Consider the following 20,837-nt stretch of genomic DNA (forward strand, 5'->3'; position numbering starts at 1 on the left):
GATTGCCTATTGAAATGCTGTTTTAGATATACTGGGTTAACTAAAATATATTAGTATAATGCTTTTACCTCTTATCCCTCTACTTTTTCCAACGTGACTCCCTTCTTGACTAGCAGAGCACTTTATTAAAAATATCAATCACAATAAAGTCACCACAATAGCAAAGCTACCATATTTTGAGCACTTACTTTGTGTCTGGCATTGTGTTAATTATTATTCCATTTATAAAATCTCTATAAGTTAGAAACTACCATTTCCATGTTTAAAATAAGGAAACCGTGGTTTGTAAAGTTAATTAACTGGCCAATGATTGCCTAGCCAGTTGATAGTGACATTCCAATCCAGGTGACCTGATTTCATAGACCATGCCAGCTCTGAATTGCCACACTCACGATACACAGTGCACTCAAATAGTCACTGAATACGGCTAAAAACAACTTTCAGCGTAAAAAGGGATAACATCAATAATATGAGCCAGAAATTATGGTGATACTCCCTGGAAATAAGTAAGTGATTTATGAACCACAGTGCATTCAAATTGCAAGGTCCTGGGCTTGGCTGTATCATACCTCACTTCCAGATGTAAGACCAGCAAGCAGCGGTCAGCCATATCCTGGAACGATTTGGCAAGTTCACTGAGAGTCTGCATGATCTGCTCTGACACTGGGGGAAGATCCGTGTTCGTGTGGCTGTCTTGAGCAGGAGAAAGCACTGAAAGGTAAGGATAAAACACCAGTCATTTCATTACATGCCTACAGATTTTTTTGAAATGACATTATTTTGCTGTTCATCTTGTCGTTTTTACTAGTTTGGGTAACACTAGTGTTGGCGGCATTAGAAGTCCAAGACATGATAGACTGTTTCTATATTTGATTACACATAGAAGCTCAGTGGCTTATCTTGAATCAACTCATAGAATAATATTTGGGTTGGTGCAAAAGCAATTGCGGCTTTTGCCATTACTTTCAATGGCAAAAACCCTAATTACTTTTGCACCAACCTACAGAAAGAGAACCTCAGAGCTGGAAGAGGCCTTCACTATCATGTGGCCCAACCACCTGCTCTGTGCCGCCATCTTCTGTGCACCTCAAGTGGCTGTCCACATTCTGGTTGCACACTTACACAAACGCTGGTGAAAGGAAACTTAATACCTTTCGAGGCAGCCTGTTCCATCTCCGAAAGATGTGACCATCTTACATCAAGCCAATATCTGCCTCCATTAACTTCTAATCATTGGCTCTAATTTTACCTAACTTTGCAATCCCACATGTGTCAGTACTACAAGTATTGAAGATACCTCTTTTGGCTTCCTTGAAGTCTTCCCTTTTGTAGGTGGAATGTCCACAGGTCTTTACCCATTCTTCTAATGATTGAATTAAATCATTTTATAATTCTCAAAATTTACCTACCAAAACATTCGAATTTTCCTGTATTTCCCTTGAAATGCAGAACTCAGGACAAAACAGAATAAACACTACAGAAAGGGCTGACTAGTCTAGATAGAATGATCAACTCCCTTTTTCTAGATGCCATGATGCTTTACCCCTCCCTAAATTCTGGGAGGTGGAAGTGGTAGTGTGCTACATTCCACTTCAACTCATATATAGCTTATGGCCAACTAAAAGTCCTAAAAAGGTCTTTCTGGAAAATTTGATAAAGTTACCTTCTATATATTTCCAAACCAATTTATTAAAATATTTAGCACCACTTAGACATCTTCTTCAAAGAAATGCTGAACACAAATAAAAAACATTTGTTTATCTCTAAACTTATATTGTATCCCCATTTCCCCACAATTTCTCAAAGATTACCAACCAACATTTTGGTAATCTCATTCAAAGGTTTTCTTAGCTCTTTAGAGCCTCAAAGTTTGGCTTTAAGTCCTGGCTCCAACATTTCCTTTATGTGACCAAGAGCTAATTATTCAAATTTTCTCTGCCTTATTATTTTATTTTGTAAAGTGAGGGTAATAGTATCTATATCATGGGGTTAAATGAATTAATGTAGGTGAAACACTTAGAATAACAACATATAAAACTTAATATAAGCAAGAAACATAAGCAATTATTCTTCTTCTTTAGCAAGTGATTTTTTCAGGTTAGGTCTTTATTACAGCAACAGTAGACTTACAAAATAATTCCATCCATCCTTATTCAATTTCTGATATGTTTTGCTTTTCTGTATGAAAATCCTTCTCTTTTTCAGAGAGTCCTTTGGAAGAAAGAGGTGCTCTGGACTTAGGGAACATGGGAATTGGTGAGACATCACTAACTCAGAAGGTCATTCACCTGATAGGGTAGAGAGCCAATGTCTTGCTGTAGTGTGTAGTGTCAACACTTATGACCTTTCAGCACTGTATCCGTTCCTAAACTTTGCTAAGTCCAGAAAACGGCTTGGATAGACAATCCAGGCTTATAATATGTAAGGCTAAGTTCTCCTCTGTGGAACCAGATTGTAATAAGTAAAAATAACATGGCAAACATAAAAAAAAAAAAAAAAAAGAACGTTGTACAAGGGAACTGATGGGTGAGGAGGAAGGGAATGTAGCAATGCAGATTTTAAATTATTGCCAGCCTTGGTATCATTCTAGATGTTTACTAACTCGATCTGCTGAAGCCTAGATGTATGACATTGCATCTCTTCTCTAACGTTAGCATTAATCATGTTGTTTGATCGCAAGGCAAGATCACTGCTTTTGCAATGTTTTCATGGAACAGGCCAGAGGAAAGCAACTATACAACTGTAATATTTAAAAACATTTTAGGGCTTTTCAGTCCTTCAATTCCTCTATGGGGTGATAGTGACTGTAGCATGGAGAGTTATCTTATATCAATGAGAAGAGGCAGAAATTGGACTTTGAAGTCTCACTCCTAGTCTGAGGTCCAAAGATATACTAATTGACCAAATTCCATCAAAGGCATTCTGGACAAATCCCGCCAAGAAACTTTAAAAATTCCCCTTTCCTATTTTATAAATACATAATTTTATCATGTGGCAATTAACCACTATCAGATTACAAATTAAGAAATATCTAAGTTGAGTAAGTCTATGGCAGATTAGCTGCTGAGGTAAAACTTAGAATGAGTGAGGTAAAAAGTAGTTTCAGGTAACAGCACACTGTACATTTCACTTGACTGTCATCTGTGGCAAAAATATAACATTTTATTAAAGCAACATGAAAAATTATGCCCAGAGCTCTACTAGAAAGCTGGCTTGTGAGCTCCTCAGGGCGTACTGAAATTTACACAGTTTTCTTAACAAGAAGGAATATACTGAGCAAAGAAATACTAAGCATGGCAAACAAAGACAACACAAAAGCCATTAACTGGATCTTCAGTGTCAAATGAAAATCTATAAAAAAGCAATGTTAACACAATCTGCTTGGGAGGTTACAGTTAAGGTATGAGATTACTAGACACACACACATATACACACACACACACACACACACACACACACACCCCCTCATACATACCCTTTAAGAGGCTACATTGTATATTTATCTCCAGTATTGCTCTTCATATCAGCAGAGACCACACATATTAGACTTTAAATATGTTAGTGCTTAATCACTTTATGAAGATATGCACTTTGAGCTGTTTTCCTAATACTAAGGATGGGTGACATCAGATCATTCTTAGTATCTTTGTTCCTCCTATGACCACTGCATAAAGCATGCCATCTTTTATTTTTATTTTAGTTTACTTTAAGTTCTGGGATACATGTGCTGAATGTGCAGGTTTGTTACATAGGTATACATGTGCCATGGTGGTTTGTTGCACCTATCAACCCGTCATCTAGATTTTAAGCCTCCACATGCATTAGGTATTTCTCCCAATGCTCTCCCTTCCCTTGCCCTCCTCCCCTCGACAGGCATGGCACATATACGCCACAGAATACTATGCAGCCATAAAAAAGAATGAGTTCATGTCTTTTGCAGGGACATCAACAAAGCTGGAAACCATCATCCTCAGCAAACTAACACAGTAATATAAAACCAAATACCTCATGTTCTCATTCATAAGTGGGAGTTGAACAATGAGAACACATGGACACAGGGAGGGGAACATCATAAAACATGCATCTTTAAGTCACCTAGTTAGCTGTTTGTGGCAGGATGATTGTGGCTTTCTGTACTACATAAACATTATTCCATAAAAGGAAGCCGAACATTGGTCTTTGGAGCAGACATTGCTTTTTTGGTGAACCAGTAGCTACTTCCAATTTCATTCTCTCCCTTACTCACTCCACTACAGATTCTGGAAAGCTAAATATTTGTAATCCCAGCCCTGTTTGTTGCTAGAGGTGGCCATGTATCAGTCTGTCCACCGGACCCCTAAGTAGAGTCTTTTGTGGCTATCGGAAAGTCTTTTGTTTTCCCCGATTAAAAGGAGAATTGAGGCTGGTGCCACCACTTGCTCCCACTTTCCCCACTTTTCTGATTTGATTGAAGTACCTGAAGTTGCATCATCTTGCTATTGAGAGGAAAAGACCAAGAATCAGAGAGGTGCTGGACTAAGTATTGTTGAACCATTGGCCAAAAGAAGCTATTGCTTGACTTCAGACTTTGTGCTATATTAGAAAAACAAACACCTCTTTAAATCACTGCAAATCCAAAAAAAATTAATAACTTGCTGCCAAATTAAATCCTGTTTTCAGCCTCTGAAATTTTAAATTCTAATATCATATTCTCAGATCAAAAACTTTTCTTCTTTCAACTCTCTCCCACCCTGATTTCCATTATAACTTTAATGCTGTAATCCCCTCATTTTCTCCTGGTAGAAAAAGTCCCTCTTAGGACCCTCAGCATGGATTGCATGGTTGATCCCCTGAGCTACTCTTTGACCATAAACCTCAACTCCCTTGAATACTTTTCTTTCACTATAATTGCCCTAAAACTCACGTAACATTGAGTCAATTCTACAACTCATCATTTGACAGGAAAACAAAAGAACATATTGTTCACTGATACCAAAACTAGACAAAGCGAAACAACAAAAAAGAAAACTACAGGCTGATATCCCTGATGAATATGAATGCAAAAATCCTCAACAAAGTGCTAGCAAATAGAATTTGACAACACATTAAAAATATCGTTCACAGTGATCAAGTGGGATTCATCCCAGGGATGAAAAGATGGTTCAACTTATGCAAATCAATAAATGTGATATATCAACAGAATAAAGGACAAAAATCATATGATCATTTCAATAGATGCCAGAAAAAGCTCTTGATAAAATTCAACATCCCTTCATGATCAAAACTCGCAAGAAACTGGGTATAGAAGGAACATAACTCAACATGATAAAGGCCATCTATGACAGGCCCAGAGCTAGTATCATACTGAATGGGGAAAAATTGAAAGCCCTACACTAAGTTCTGGAATAAGACAATGATGCCCACTTTCACCACTTTTATTCAACAAAGTACTGGAATCCTAGCTAGAGCAATTAGGTAAGATAAAGAAAGAAACGGCATCCAAGCTGGAAAGGAAGAAATCAAATTATCCTTGTTTGCAAATGACATGATCTTATATTTAGAAAATTCTAAAGACTCCACCCAAAAACTCTTAGGACTCGTAAATGAATTTAGTACAGTTGCAGGATACAAAATCCACATACAAAAATCAGGCCGGGCACGGCGGCCCATGCCTGGAATCCCAGCACTTTGGGAGCCTAAGGCGCGCAGATCACTTGAGACCAGGGGTTAGAGACCAACCTGGCTAACAAGGTGAAACACTGTCTTTACTAAAAATACAAAAATTATCCAGGCATGGTGGCGGGTGCCTGTAATCTCAGCTACTCAGGAGGCTGAGGTGGGAGGATCACCTGAGCCTGGGAGGCAGAGGTTGCGGTGAGCCAAGATTGCATCACTGCATTCCAGCCTGGGCAACAGCGCTAGACCCTGTATCAAAAAAACAAAACAAAACAAAAATCCAGTAGCATTTCTAGATGCTAACAGCAATTGATCCACCAAAGAAATCAAGAAAAAAATCCAATTTACAATAAGAAAAACCTAGGAATAAATTTAATCAAAGTAAAAGACATCTACAAGGAAAACTATAAAACACTGATGAAAGAAATTGAAGACACACACACAAAATGGAAAGATATCCACACTCCTGGATTGAAATAATATTATTGAAATGTCTGTAGTACCCAAAGCAACCTACAGACTCAATGTAATCCCTATCAAAATACCAATGACATTCTTCACAGAAATAGAAAGAAAAAATCCTAAAATTCAAATGGAACCACAAATAACCCAGAATAGTTAAAGCAATCCTGAGCAAAAGAAGAAAGCTGAAGGCATCACACTACTTTGATTTCAAATTGCACTACAAAGCTATGGTAACCCAAAGAACATGGTATTGGCATAAAAAACAGACACACAGACCAATGAAACAGAATAAAGAACCCAGAAATAAACTCACACACTTAAGAGCCAATTCATTTTGACAAAGGCACCAAGAACACACACTGGGGAAAAGACAGTTTCTTTAATAAATGGCACTGGGAAAACTGGCTGTCTGTATGCCTAAGAATGAAACTAGATGCTCATTTTTTAACATATTAAAAAAATCAACTGAAAATGGATTAAAGATTTAAATGTAAGACCTAAAAACTATGACACTACTAGAAAAAAGTATTGGGGAAATGCTACAGGACATTGGTATGGGCAAAGATTTTTGGGTAAGACCTCAAAAGTGCAGGCAACAAAAGCAAAAATAAACAAATGGGATTACACCAAGCCAAAAAAGCTTCTACAAAGCAAAGGAAACAATCAACAAAGTGAAGAGACAACCTATATAATAAAGCAAATGATTTTCCAACTATATACCTGGCAAGGGATTAATAACCAGAATATATAAGGGACTCAAACAGCTTCAATAGCAAAAACAAAAAAACAATAAACGATCTGATTTTAAAAATGGGCAAAAGACCTGAATAGACATTTCTCAAAAGAAGACATACGAATGGCCAACAGGTATATGAAAAAAAAAAATGCTTAATATCACTAATCATTAGGGAACTGCAAATCAAAACCACAATGGGGCATCATTTCACACCAGTGAGAATGACTATTATAAAAAAGAAAACAAAGCTGGTGAGGATGTGGAGAAAGAAGAATGCTCATACATTGTTGGTGGGAATGTAAATTAGTACAACCATTATGGAAAACAGCATCGAGTTTCCTCAAAAACTAAAAATAGTACTACTATATGAGCCAGCAATCTCACTGCTGGGTATATCCAAAAGAGAAGAAATCAGTATATCAAAGAGATATCTGCACTCCCATGTTTATTACAGCACTATTTACCATAGCCAAAATATGGAACCAGTCTAAATATCCACCAACTGATGAATGGAGGAAGAAAATGTGGTAGATATACACAATGGAATATTATTCACCCATAAAAAGAATAAAATCCTGGCAGGGCATGGTAGCTCATGCCTGTAATCCCAGCACTTCCGGAGGTCGAGGCGGGTGGATCATGAGGTCAGGAGTCCAAGACCAGCCTGGCCAACATGGTGAAACCCTGTCTCTACTGAAAATACAAAAATTAGCTGGGCATGGTGGCAAGTGGCTGTAATCCAAGCTATTCAGGAGGCTAAAGCAGGAGAATCGCCTGAACCAGGACCCGGGAGGTGGAGGCTGCAGTGAGCCGAGATTGCATCACTAGGCTATAGAGTGAGATTCCATCTCAAAAAAAAAAAAAAAAAAGAATAAAATCTTGTCAGTCGAGCAACATGGATGGAACTGAAGGTCATCATGTTAAGTGAAATAAGCTAGCATAGAAAGACAAATATCACACATTCTCACTCGAATGTGGGACCTGAACAGGGAATTTCAAGGAGGCTGAATGGTGATTACCAGAGGCTGAGAAGAAAAAGGGGGTGGAGGGGGAGAGGAAAGTTAGTTAATGGGCACAAAAATACACTTAGAAGACATAAGTTCTAGTATTTGATAGTACCATAGGGTAAGTATACTTAACAATAATTTATTGTATACTTCACAATAGATGGAAGAGAATTGTAATGTTCTCAACATAAAGAAAAGATAAATGAGGTGAGGGATATCCCAGTTACCCTGATTTGATCATTACATATTGTATGCATTTATCAAAATATCACATGTACCCCCCAAATAGGAACAGCTATAATATATTAATTTAAAAAGACAAAAATGTATAGATTGTTGCCACTAAAATGTTCTGGATTTTAATTTCAAAAAAAGCTTTCAGTACCACTTGTCAATCCTTTCCCTGGTGCTTGGCTAGCTCCTTCCCTTTCTCAGCAACTTTTCCAGATTCACGCTGCTCTCCTCAGACCCTTTGTACTACCTGCTCCCTATTAGTCCTCAACAAAGACCTCAAAAGAATCTTAGCACTGACTTTCTCCAGTCCCACCTCCTATTAACGCTTCAGTGTGCCACAATCTGACTCTGCCCTCACCTTTTCGTTCAAAACTTTTCTGGTAATAGCCATCAATGATACCGTAATTGCCAAATCTACTGGCTGCTCTTCAGTCCTCATCTCATGCAGGCTCTCTGCTATCTCTGAATTCACTGGCCCTTTACTTCTTGAAATCATCTTCTTTTGGCTTATGTGGCGTACTCTTCAGGGTGCTGTTTTCTCTCTCTGGCATTTCTTCCATAGCTTCCTTCACTGAATCCCCTTCCTTTAGTCCGTCCACAATGCTGGGGTTTCTGGGGACTTTTTCTTCTAGTGGTCTTCCTTACTTGCCAATATGTTCTGAGTGGGCTCATCCCTTTTCATTGTTTGCACTGCTATCCATGAAATGATGACTCCTAAACCTTATTTGATTAATGATTTGCAAGATATTGTTACCTGTATATCCCATAGGCATCTCAAATGCAATGTGTTCTAAACTAAACTCATTATCTTTCTTTAGCATCTGTTCTCTATCCTGAATTCTCTTTTTATAGGTGATACATCAATCTGGGAGTCCAAACTGCAAACATGAGTGTAATTTTTGACTCTCTCCAGCGAAGACTAATTTCTACCAATTTTATTTACAAATATTTTCTTAATATTTATTTTTTCTTTTCTGTATCTACTGCCACTTTCTTGGTTTGGACCCCATCTCTTCCATGGACTACTGCAATAGTTTCCCAGCTGGTGTCTCTATTTCTTACCTGGCCCCCTTTTATCTAATTAAATATGAGTTAGATAAAGTTATTTACCCAAAACACAAATTTGACTATGTTAAGTTCTTGTATAAATAATATCAATGTTTCCCACTGCTTATATGATCAAGTCTAAGCTCCTTAGCAAGGCTTTCCAAGATTTTTTATTTCTGTCCAACCTTCCAGATTTTCTCCATCTCTCCATTCCTTTTTTCTCTCCAGCGTATCCCTTCTCCAACCCTGGCCCTTTGATTTACCACCCTTTTAAAGCAAATTTCCTAAACATATCATGCTGTCTCATGATTCTACACCTTTGATGGCTCTTACTCCTCTTACAAAACTATTTATGCCTTGTCGGGCTCAGAAAGTCTTTTCTGATTCCCCAGGAAGGGTCAGTGGCTCTTCTGGATGTTCCCCCACCCCTCTCAATTCCAGAAGTTATATTCCATTAACTATGTCTCCCTTCCGGATCATTAACTACTTCAGTGAAAGAATGATGTATTATATGTATTTTCCCCCGTTCAAGGCCAGCAGAATAACTAGAGGCATTACAGAAGCTCAATCAATGCCTTTTTAATTAAACTGACTAATGCAATATGACAATGAACATAACAGATTGTTAAAGAAAGATCAGAAAAAAGAAGAAACAACTTGCCACTTACAACTCGAACTTTCTCGTTAGTTTTTCTGAGTATAATCTAGAGACAGAGTAGGGATTGGGGAAGTAGTTCATTATAGCTGGTTTCTGGGGATTCAGGAATCTAACAGAAATATAATTTAAAGCAATTCTGGTGAATCCTTATACCCCAAGTTCTTTCCCTATAAATCATGCTGCTGTTAGAAGCCACTTTAATTTCATGAGTTGTTAGTGCGCTTTGCTGCATCCACGACTTGGGGTCTCTCTTTACTATTGACATAAAAATGTCTGGCTTTAAATACCTAGCATCTATCAAGGAAAGCCAACATACGAACTGTCATCGAGAAGTAATCAGACTAGGACATTAGGATGTCTCAAGTGGTTCCACATCCTAATATTAACCAGACTGAAATCTGTTTAGGTCTTAAAATTAGTTAAAATTGGACTCATTCAGATCCAGAAGAGCATCTGCTTTCAAGGATGCAGCTGCTACACTTTCAATGGCAACTTACTGTGACTTCTTTAATTGATTCATATGAGGATGTCCTTGTGCATCTGCAATATTATCTAAAATTGTTCCAGTATTAGCTTAGACTGGTATCAGCTGTTAGGAAAGTGAGAAAATGAAAAGGGAAAGATGGTTATCTCGGCAGGAAAGGAAAGGTTAACACTGTGAATTCAAACTTTTTAGAAGATAGAAAAAGACAGTGAAGAATGATCCCATGAGATTTTCTCACTGAAAACATTTTAGAAGATCAAATTTTGGTGTAATAATGATTTTCGAATCCTCTTCCTATTTGTACAGAGGTGAAAGACACCACACAGTTTTCTACTCTAACTTGGGATAAAATAAGTTCGTTCTTTCTTTTCTTCTTCCTTCCTCTCTCTCTCCCCTCTTCCCTCCTTTCTTTCTCTCCTTCCTTCCTCTTCCTGCCCTATCTTTTCTTCTCCCTCCCTCCCTTCCTTCTTTTCTCTCTCTCTCTCTCTTTTTCTTTCTTTCTAAGACAGCAATCCTCCCACCTCATCTCCCAAGTAGCTGGGATTATAGTAGGCGAGCATCACCACGCCTGGCTAATTTTTTAATTCTTTTGTACAGAAAGGGTCTGGCTATGTTGCCTAGGCTGGTCTCAAACTCTTGGTGATTTTCTCACCTCAGCTTCCCAAAGTGCTGGGATTACAGTGTGAGGAACCTTGCCCAGCCTCAAAATATTTAATTTTTAATCTTCAGTTTTCCTATTTAGAAAACTATTAATAGTACCTTCCTAACTCCTATAGCAATATGTGACTAGGTCTTAAGACAACTCTGAAATCCTTTGATGTTGTTGCCTGGACAAAACTAAATACTTAAAAAAAAAATAGGAATGCTCATTAGGTCTGTGATATTAAGAATTCACAGGGCCTACAAAGTCAATGGGGACAGTGACAGGAGCCCCTCCATCTAACTTCTTTCCTCTCCTTAAATGCCTAAGGGATATGCTGCTATCACGCCTAACACTGGGATCACATTTGAGTGTCAGACACCATAATACTCCAGCTCCAAGCTAGAGATTTAATGCCAGCTAATTCTACCCCCAGTCTTCATAATTTCTCTGTACTACTGTCCCTGCATTTTATTTATTGCCTTGAATTATGTGGAAACCTATACAAACTAATCTTTCCTTACCCCAGTGCTTTGTACACTGTAGGCACTAAATACGTGTTTAAGAAACAAATTATGTACTTATGAAGCCTACTGGCTTTTGGAACAGAGGGATGATCTTCACATGCTAAAGTCACTTTGAACTTTCTTGGAATAGAGATGTCCCTTTTTCTTGAACTAAGTCATTACACCAAACTAAAATTTCATGGTAACTATTTTTGATCACCCTTTCCTGAGTCCCATTTTCCAAAGCTACTACTCTTTTCCCAACAGTACTTGGCTTCTGCCACTATTAGCAATTCATGTATTTACTTGTTCTTTCCCATCTTCCAAACCATCTATAATAAAACGGTTTCTACATCAGGATAGACCTTATCTAAGAAACATGTTTGGAAAGTTCTCTTCATTTTGCTTCCTATTTCAGAAGCAATAGTTCTTCTGCCTCCAAATAATAACTACCTCTTGTCACGGACCCCAGATATTTTAGGTTTGAACTACTAATAGCAAAATAAATTGATTTTGAAAACCACCATGCTCACTGATACTGTTCCTTCTAATTGCACAGGATGGGGACATAATGCACATTAGTCAGATTAGGTCCTATGCATGCATACACGTGTGGCACAACATGCAACCAATGAATCCTTTCACATCTCGATAATGGAGCAATCATTCCCTGCCTTTTCACTGCTCTCTCTCTTTTGCCCACTTTTACAGAAGGAGGGCAGATGAAAGGGATTTATTAAGAACTGGGATGGAGAAAAGTGAAAGAAATCATCAGGAAGGATAAAAGGGATAAGAATGAGGGAAACTGGAGGATCGGGGGAAGGTGTCTTAATTATATGTGCTTTTCTATGGTCTAGTCACATAATTGGTAATATATTTATATTTAAAAAATGCCTCCTGAATATGGAGGTGTTGAAGTCAGATAAAATATAGAGATGAATGTCTAAATTTGAAATTTTTTACTTGGAAAGTAAGAATTGCAATTTGGGGCATACACAGAGAATGGGTGGTCTGTGAACAAAGACCAAAGAACAAAGAGAACAAAGAGAAGGTTAGGAGTCTTGTGAGAAAGACAAACACTACGTATTGTTTTAAAAGAAAGCTCATTGGCCCTAGTAGCTGTCAAGCTCTGACTGGGAGTGATGGTGGTAGATAAAAGCAACTTTAGAGTCACAGCAGGTTGTTTCCGCAGCTATTAGGTAAAACTGGTCTTAGAGTTACAGCAGGCCATTTCAGCAGCTGGCTTTTTAGAAAATGCAATTCTTGGAGCAGGTGTAATGTACACAGAGTGATTTTACCTCTGGCCTCCTGAGTTGGATTTAGTTGGGGATGACAAGAATGACCCAATTTGTATAATGAACTTTCACAGAGGGGACGTTTTATATTCGCGTATAGGAGGCAGAAACCTACTTTCTTTCATGCGTTACCATTTGTTATTTAAATGATCATTTGTTACACCTTCCCCCAACCACTGGTCATAAGACTACGGGCAATATAACTTGTTAGTGTTTCTCAGAATGCTTCCTCCTAAATATCTTATATTACCCTAGCTACAAACAGTAACTCTATGGGGAAGCAAAGATATACCTGTTCCATTCACTGCCCTGCTTAATGTCTTAGATGTCTCTACACTCGTTTGAGAAAATATTATTATGAGCCTCCCAAAAAATAGTAAAAACCAAACTCTGCTACTTAAGAGAAATTTTCATCTCTATGAAACCACATTCTTTCCTGCTGCTTCGCAGAGGAATATAATTTATTCTTCCACTTTTTATTACCTCTAGAACAAATTTCTTAACAACTCTAAGTCTTGTTTTCCTCAAATACACAACTTAGGGAGTTGAGTGAGGACCAAATGGGAGATGTGGCACCTTGCACTGTGTCTGCAACAAAGTTAAGGGCCATCCTTTGAGCCCTGGTAACACTCTGCCTCTCTCCTACGGACTTAGTACGTTTCATCTTGCACTGTATTTGTCCACAGCATTCCTAGTAGATTGTGAGATCTGTGATAACAAAAACAGTAACTACTTCTTCCAGGCATCTCTCAGTGTATAGCTCTTCCTTACTCTCAGTAGACTGCTGATAATGCTTGTTGAATTTTATCTTCAAGTTAAGGACAAATCAAAGAGTTTTATAACGATTTTTTTCATTATATTTTCACAATGCCTTTAACTTAATGTCTTCCAAATAGTTCATTCGCCTGGAACATTATTCTGTTTCAGGGTGAGAAACTAAAGCTCCAGGAAGGATATGAGCATCTGAAATGGAAGAATTACCCCAAATATCAAACTATATAGAGAGAACAAAGGAGATTCATGGAAGGCCCGTTCTGATGAGCAAAACAAAAATAAGAGCCAAGGTAGCAATGGATAGTCGTTCCCTTAGGCTACCACAGGATAAGAGGCCAGTTCTGAGCCAACAGTACACACTACACACTGCACAGCTCTGCAGAGAGAAAATTGCATCTGGTTCCTCCGGAAACAGTGCTTGATGGTAACAAGTCTGAGCAAGCCCTAGGTCCCCCAGGACATTTAGCTTTGGGGTCCTATCTGCATACAGTGCAAACCAGCACGGACACATGATTTTTATACCTTGTGATTGATAGTACAGACCTCAGTGTCTTTCAGTCCTGGGGAGAAACATGAAGATTGATTTTTCCTTTATTCCAAATAATCCTCCCTAAGGCTTGGTAAAAAAGTCATCATTTGCTAAAAACGTGTATGGTGTGGCCAATTCAGCTCTTGCCGGATATGAAAGAGAAACAGGATGGGTAGGGGAGTGGAGGCTAATGAACAGCTCCTGTTCTTCTGTTGAAAAGCACTATTGTGGTGCTATATTAGATTTCCATGGACTTTGTAAGCCTTTTGTATTTCTGTAAAACCCTGCATCAAAGAGCATCTAAAAGCGTTAACCAATACTTAATCAGGCATTTTGGGTGAATAAGGGACACAGATTTAAGCTTTGCAGAATTCTAGAGGCAAAAATATTACATGGCAGAGAGATAACATTTGTCTATGTGTTCAAATAGGATCCTTCTAGCTTAAGCATTTGTAAATCTTCCAAAGAGCCTTAGGGAATGGCTTATTCACGGGTAAATTGGAAACATTAGGACCATTTACGAATGGTGAAACTGAACCCAACAGAAATAAAGCACACTTCCCAATATGACACAGCAAGTAAGTAGAAACAGAACTAAAGAAGTTGAATTGGAAGTCCCATATGGAGTTCCTCTTCAACTTAACTTTTTCCAGTTGCTGTATTTCATGGGTTTCTTTTTGAGGCAGCTGCATCACTCGTAAATTTGGATCTAAGTTGAAATACTCATTACCTTCTTGATATAGTTTGGAAGTATCCTCTCTAAACCTCATGTTGAAATATAATTCCCGATGTTGGAGGTGGGGCCTAGTGGGAGGTGTTTGGGTAATGGGGGAGGATCCCTTAGTGCTTGGTGCCATCCTCACAATAGTGAATGAGTTCTCGCAAGATCTGGTTGTTTAAAGTGTGTGAATCTCTCGCCTCTTTCTCCCACCACATGAGATACCTGCTCCCCTTTTCCTTCTGCCATGACTGGAAGCTTCCTAGGAGAGGCCTCCGCAGAAGCAGATGCTGGCACTGTCCTTTCTGTACAGCCTGCAGAAACATGAGCCAATTAAACCTGTTTCCTTACAAATTACTCAGTCTCAGGTATTTCTTGATAGCAGTGCAAGAACAGACTACCATACCTCTTAACCAATAGCAGGTACAACTTCAGTTTTATCTTTGTATCCCCAACACATAATGTGTTTTCTGAAACCAGCAGGTAAGTACCAAGTATAGTGAACAGGAAGGTGGTCCTTTGGAGGCGCACTGACCTGAGTTCATATTTCTGACTTTCTCATATATTATAGTATTTGGAAGAAGTTCTTTGTGACAGATTCCCCACCTGTGAAAGGAGGATCATCCTACCTAACTCACAGGATTCTGATGATTAAATGAGAAAATATATAAAGGTTTAGAATCCCAGCACTTTGGGAGACTGAGACGGGCGGATCACGAGGTCAGGAGATCGAGACCATCCTGGCTAACACGGTGAAACCCCATCTCTACTAAAAATACAAAAACTAGCCGGGTGAGGTGGCGGGCGCCTGTAGTCCCAGCTACTCGGGAGGCTGAGGCAGGAGAATGGCGTAAACCTGGGAGGCGGAGCTTGCAGTGAGCTGAGATCCGGCCACTGCACTCCAGTCCGGGCGACAGAGCGAGACTCCGCCTCAAAAAAAAAAAAAAAAAAAAAGGTTTAGAACAGTGTTTGACACACAATTGCTAATACATGGCAATTCCTCCTCCTCCTCTTCCTCCTCAATAAAGGTGTTGAATAAATAACAAAAACCCAGCATCTTTTTAATTTAAACCTTTATTTTAGGTTGAGGGGTTGCCTGTGCAAGTTTGTTATATAGGTAAATTTGTGTCACAAGAAACCCTTGTTGTACATATTATTTTGTCACCCAGGCATAAGCCTAATACCCAATAGTTATTTTTTTCTGATCCTCTCCCTCCTCTCACCCTCAAGTAGGGCCCAGAGTCTGTTGTTCCCTTCTGTGTCCAGGAGGTCTCATCATTTAGCTTCCACTCATAAGAATGTGTGGTATTTGGTTTTCTGTTCCCGCATTAGTTTACTAAAGATAATGGCCTCCAGATCCATCCATGTTCCCGCAAAAAACATGATCTTATTCTTTATGACTGCATGGTCTACCATGGTATATATGCACCGCATTTTCTTTATCCAGTCTGCCACTGATGGGCATTTAAGTTGATTCCATGTCTTTGCTATTGGGAACAGTGCTGCAGTGAACATCTGCATGCATATATATGTCTTTACAGTAGAACTATTTCTATTCCTTTGGGCATATACCCAGTAATGGGATTACTAGGTAGAACGGTTGTTCTGTTTTTAGCCCTTTGAGGAATTGCCACCTTGCTTTCCACAATGGTTGAGCTAATTTGCACTCCCACCAAGAGAGTGTAAGTGTTCCCTTTTCTCCGCAACCTTGCCAGCATTTGTTATTTTTTTTACTTTTTAATAATAGCTATTCTGACTGGTGTGAGATGGTATCTCATTGTGGTTTTCATTTGCATTTCTCTAAAGATCAGTGACGTTTAGCTTTTGTTCCTGTTGCCTGCATGTATGTCTTCTTTCAAAAAATATCTGTTCATGTCCTTTGCCCACTTTTGAATGGGGTTGTTTTTTCTTATAAATTAAAAACCCAGTAGTTTTCATTCCATCTACAGTTTTATGTGGGCATTGGAAAAATGACTCTAGCTTTATACATTTGATGGCAAAATCTGAGAGCCATCAAGACTGCAGAGGAAAACAGGCAGAATCTCAGAGGGCATGGCCACTCTGACTGCCATGTGGATAACATCTGGACAACTGATTTATCTGGAAGAAGCTGACCCTGCCACCAAGTACATAGATCATCACCGTGACTAGCTGTGTAATTGGTGGGGGCTCCTCTGAAGCATGTGAGAAGTGAAAAATACAGAATTAACTTGCTGACGCACGGTAGACTTTGCAGGTGTAAATCTTGCTAAGACAATTTCTACTCAGTGAGGACAAGTGTGGCCACTCCTCAGCATGTGGTGAAGATAACAGTTAAGTACCTCCCCTTTAATCTCTTAAGGGTCAGACAGTCCCTGTGCAGGCTGATTGACGAGGTGGTGTGATATACATATTGACTAATGCTTTGTGAAGGTTAATAATATATGACTATATTTCTGTCTTTATACATTAGTAACACATGAATACTATTCACACATCCATTCCAGTTCTGCCATGTAATCCCTAGAATAATTAACAGTTCATATAGATGCTTCCAGAATCAATTTTTTTAAAAAGTAAAAGATTAATAATCAATCTGTGTTTATGCCAGTTGAGAGTACATAGAGAATGAATTCAAGCTACATAGAGAAGCAATCATCTATCAGTTGTTTACACAATTTCAGGATATTACCTCAAAATCTAAATATCTTTCTCCAAGTAAAAGGATATGAGTATTCTTCTATTAACTAAGAACCAAATTCCTATGTACATTTCTTTCGAATTGACAACCATTTCTTTTTGATTGGCCCAAAAAGTAGTAGTTATATTATGATTTAGCCAGTTACTAACTGGATAACCTTGGGGAAATCATTAAACCTGTTTATCTAAGTGACTATTTTCAGCCTCAAAGGGTCATGGTAAGGATTCAATGATATAAAACACATAAAATATTTAGAACAATAATCAGCACATAGTAAGTGCTCAGCAAATCGAAGTGATCATTGTTGAACCCCCTGGTGAAGATCCTAAAAGAGTGAGATTCCTAGACTCATACTCTTACTCCTCGAAAAACCTTGTAAAAAATCTGACAGCTGTGGGCCTAGTTGTTCATGGGGCTAATGGCCAGAAAGAAAATGATATATTAATATATTAAACATATATACTGGATAAGATCATGACATTCTGCACTTAAGGAATCACAGAAGTATCAGAACAACACAGGATTCTGGCAATGTTCAAATCAGTGAAAACACACAGGAGAGAAAAGGGATAAAGGCATAGGGCAGGTTCAAATTTATCTTTTCATACATAAAAAGGGGAGAATGCCTTTCTCCAGTCGCCAGTTCATCCGTAGAGATGGCCTTCTTCAGGCATGAGGTAGGTAGTGGACTGGTAGGAAAGCCAGGAATGATGTTGAGGAGCAGTATGGGAGGAGATAAAGCAGTGTTTTTAACATTACTTTGAGGAATGACAGGGATCTCCCTTTCCGAGGAAGGGATGTCTGCCAAGCTAGATTCTTTAACAAAGGCAACTTAGGGGTTTTTTTTTTTCTTTTTTTTGAGATGGAGTCTCGCTCTGTTGCCCAGGCTGGAGTGCAATGGCGTGATCTCGGCTCATGGCAAGCTCCGCCTCCCGGCTTCATGCCATTCTCCTGCCTCAGCCTCCCCAGCAGCTGGGACTACAGGCGCCCGCCACCGCGCCTGGCTAATTTTTTTGTATTTTTAGTAGAGACGGGGTTTCACCGTGTTAGCCGGGATGGTCTCGATCTCCTGACCTCGTGATCTGCCCGCCTCGGCCTCCCAAAGTGCCGGGATTACAGGTGTGAGCCACCGTGCCCGGCCGCAATTTATGGGTTATTTTAGGAATTCAAAGAATATTCACCGAAGCCTCGAAATTGTTCATGTGATTGAGAGATCATGTCTGCCTTACTCAAACGGGGCCTGGAATCAGCATTTCTTTCCTGACCACAGTTTATTTCCTTTCTGTCAAAGAGGCCCTATGAGAAGGGAAGAAGATTACGTGAGTGTGATTCCTGGGGGTAAAGGTAAGACAGTAATGATTCTGAACCTAAAGAGCCATTATGATACCTATGAAGTTTTGACCTGAAATGATAGAAATTGTGTTATTTTCACCTGAAGAGACAGAAATTGGGTTATAAATTATTTTAATATGTACATAAAAACACTGACAAATCAGGTTTTCCATTAAGGCTTAAAACAGCTGAATCAGGATTATTTCAGAAAGATGCTTTTTATATTTTCTACCACAGGAGACTTGTTATTTTATCTGCTTTCTTGGAAATATGTTCATCTTCCTGTTACTCTAGACTAAATTTACTGTACGAGTCAAATGGGAAAATACCCTTGTGCCTTGTCTGTTGTCAACTCAGCGTCACCTCTAGCCACTTTCCTGGAAGCAAAGGAACATTGACAACTTCTTGCCAGAAGGGGTTTTGGGTTTGGATTCTGCCACTGAGAGGTACTCCCAAAAGATGTGTAAGGCAAAAAGAAAGGGAAGGCAGGATTCTCTTCTTACAGCGGCAGCAAGATGCTCAGGCAGCTGGCAAATCAGAAGCTTGCAGCAGCTTCCAGAAGAGCTCCTGCGGACAGCTGCTTCCTTGCAGCAGGACGGTGAAATCCCCGGCAGCATTTCTGGATTATCCTGAAAGGCAGCAGCTAGATTCCTTGCTGTTTGTATCCTTCCAACTGCTGTCTAAGCCCTTTCAGCAATTTCTGAAACATCTTATTCCCTGTATTAAATTCCTTCTTGCTTGAAATACCTAAAATGGTTTCTGTTTTCCCAACTGAGCCTTGATGAATGGATGTAACCTTCTACTCTTGAGGTATTTTTGAACCGTGGCACTTTAAATCTCAGAGAAGACCGGAGCAGGAAGGAGTGAGGTGGAAGCGTCACCAAGGATCTCTGGTCTACCTTTCATGCCATGCTGCAACCTCTAAGGCAAGGATTTTTAAAAAGTGCCCTGCGGAGTTCCTAATCTCTGTTAAAAGACCAAATTACAACAAACGTAGATCTTAACTGGCTTTTATTTGTGATTCTAGAATAGTGCAGCAGCCCAGACCAAAAATGGTTCAGAATGCTCTGCTCTATCACATGTGTAGATTATATTTATAGCCAGAGAAAAGGAAGTGGCATGTAACACAAGGGATGTACAAAGGATGCATACTTAGTTAAAGCTCAGTGTTTGCCTCATTTGAACCTGGGTTGAAGAGTTGGCTGCCTATCACTGACTGAAGCTCGGCTGCTGTGATTGGCTGAGACTCAGCTACCTGTTACAAGAGTAGGTTCCAGTCTGTTTACACATCAGGTTAGGTTATGGTTCACTATGTACAAAGAACCCCTTAGGTCAAACTTAAAACATGTACAGAGGGCCAGGCACGGTGGCTCACGCCTGTAATCCCAGCACTCTGGGAGGCCGAGGCAGGCGGATCACAAGGTCAAGAGATCAAGACCATCCTGGCCAACGTGGTGAAACCCCGACTCTACTAAAAATACAAAAAATTAGCTGGGCATGGTGGCGCATGCCTGTAGTCCCAGCTACTCAGGAAGCTGAGGCAGGAGAATGGTGTGAACTCGGGAGGCGGAACTTGCAGTGAGCTGACATGGCGCCACTGCACTCTAGCCTGGGCGACAGAGCGAGACTCCGTCTCAAAAAACAAACAAACAAACAAAAAAATGCACATAGGCAGCTTTGGGCCAAACTTAACTCAATTTAACATTCCTCAATCTCCATTCTCTCCATCTTGCCTTCTCTGCTTCCTTCGTCAGAGAGGCTCCACTTTGATTTGTTACCCAATTCGGATTTTATAGTAAAATTCTGCTGGAAGAAAGGGTTCTGCTGCTAAAACAAACAAACAATCACACACACACACACAAACAAACAACAACGAAAAAACCAACCAACCCAAAGCAAACAAAAAACCAGCTGCTCACAAACCACTGTCTTTGAAAAGGAAGGATTTGGTCACAGCAAACAAGTTCCTACTGCACTCCACTCTCTAGTTGTGAGCGAAGGTAGGGATAAAAGTCAAACATTTAAATTATGGCACCGTTCCTATAGGTTGAGGACGAGGGGGAGGAAAATCTATATA

At 39.4% G+C, this 20,837-nt stretch overlaps 1 protein-coding gene across 3 annotated transcripts in view; it reads right to left on the reverse strand.

The window, feature by feature from the left end:
* The window catches only part of EXOC4 (exocyst complex component 4), an 823,024-nt gene that overhangs the window by 69,155 nt on the left and 733,032 nt on the right, over positions 1–20,837 (reverse strand). For all 3 annotated transcript variants that reach the window (XM_033193639.1, XM_033193641.1, XM_033193640.1), the window contains exon 15: positions 570–711. In XM_033193639.1, coding sequence (XP_033049530.1) covers positions 570–711 — 142 coding nt within the window. The remainder of the gene's footprint in view (positions 1–569; positions 712–20,837) is intronic.

This window comes from Trachypithecus francoisi, unplaced genomic scaffold (genome assembly GCF_009764315.1).
Source record: "Trachypithecus francoisi isolate TF-2019V2 unplaced genomic scaffold, Tfra_2.0 Lachesis_group4, whole genome shotgun sequence".
Taxonomy (NCBI): Eukaryota; Metazoa; Chordata; class Mammalia; order Primates; family Cercopithecidae; genus Trachypithecus; species Trachypithecus francoisi.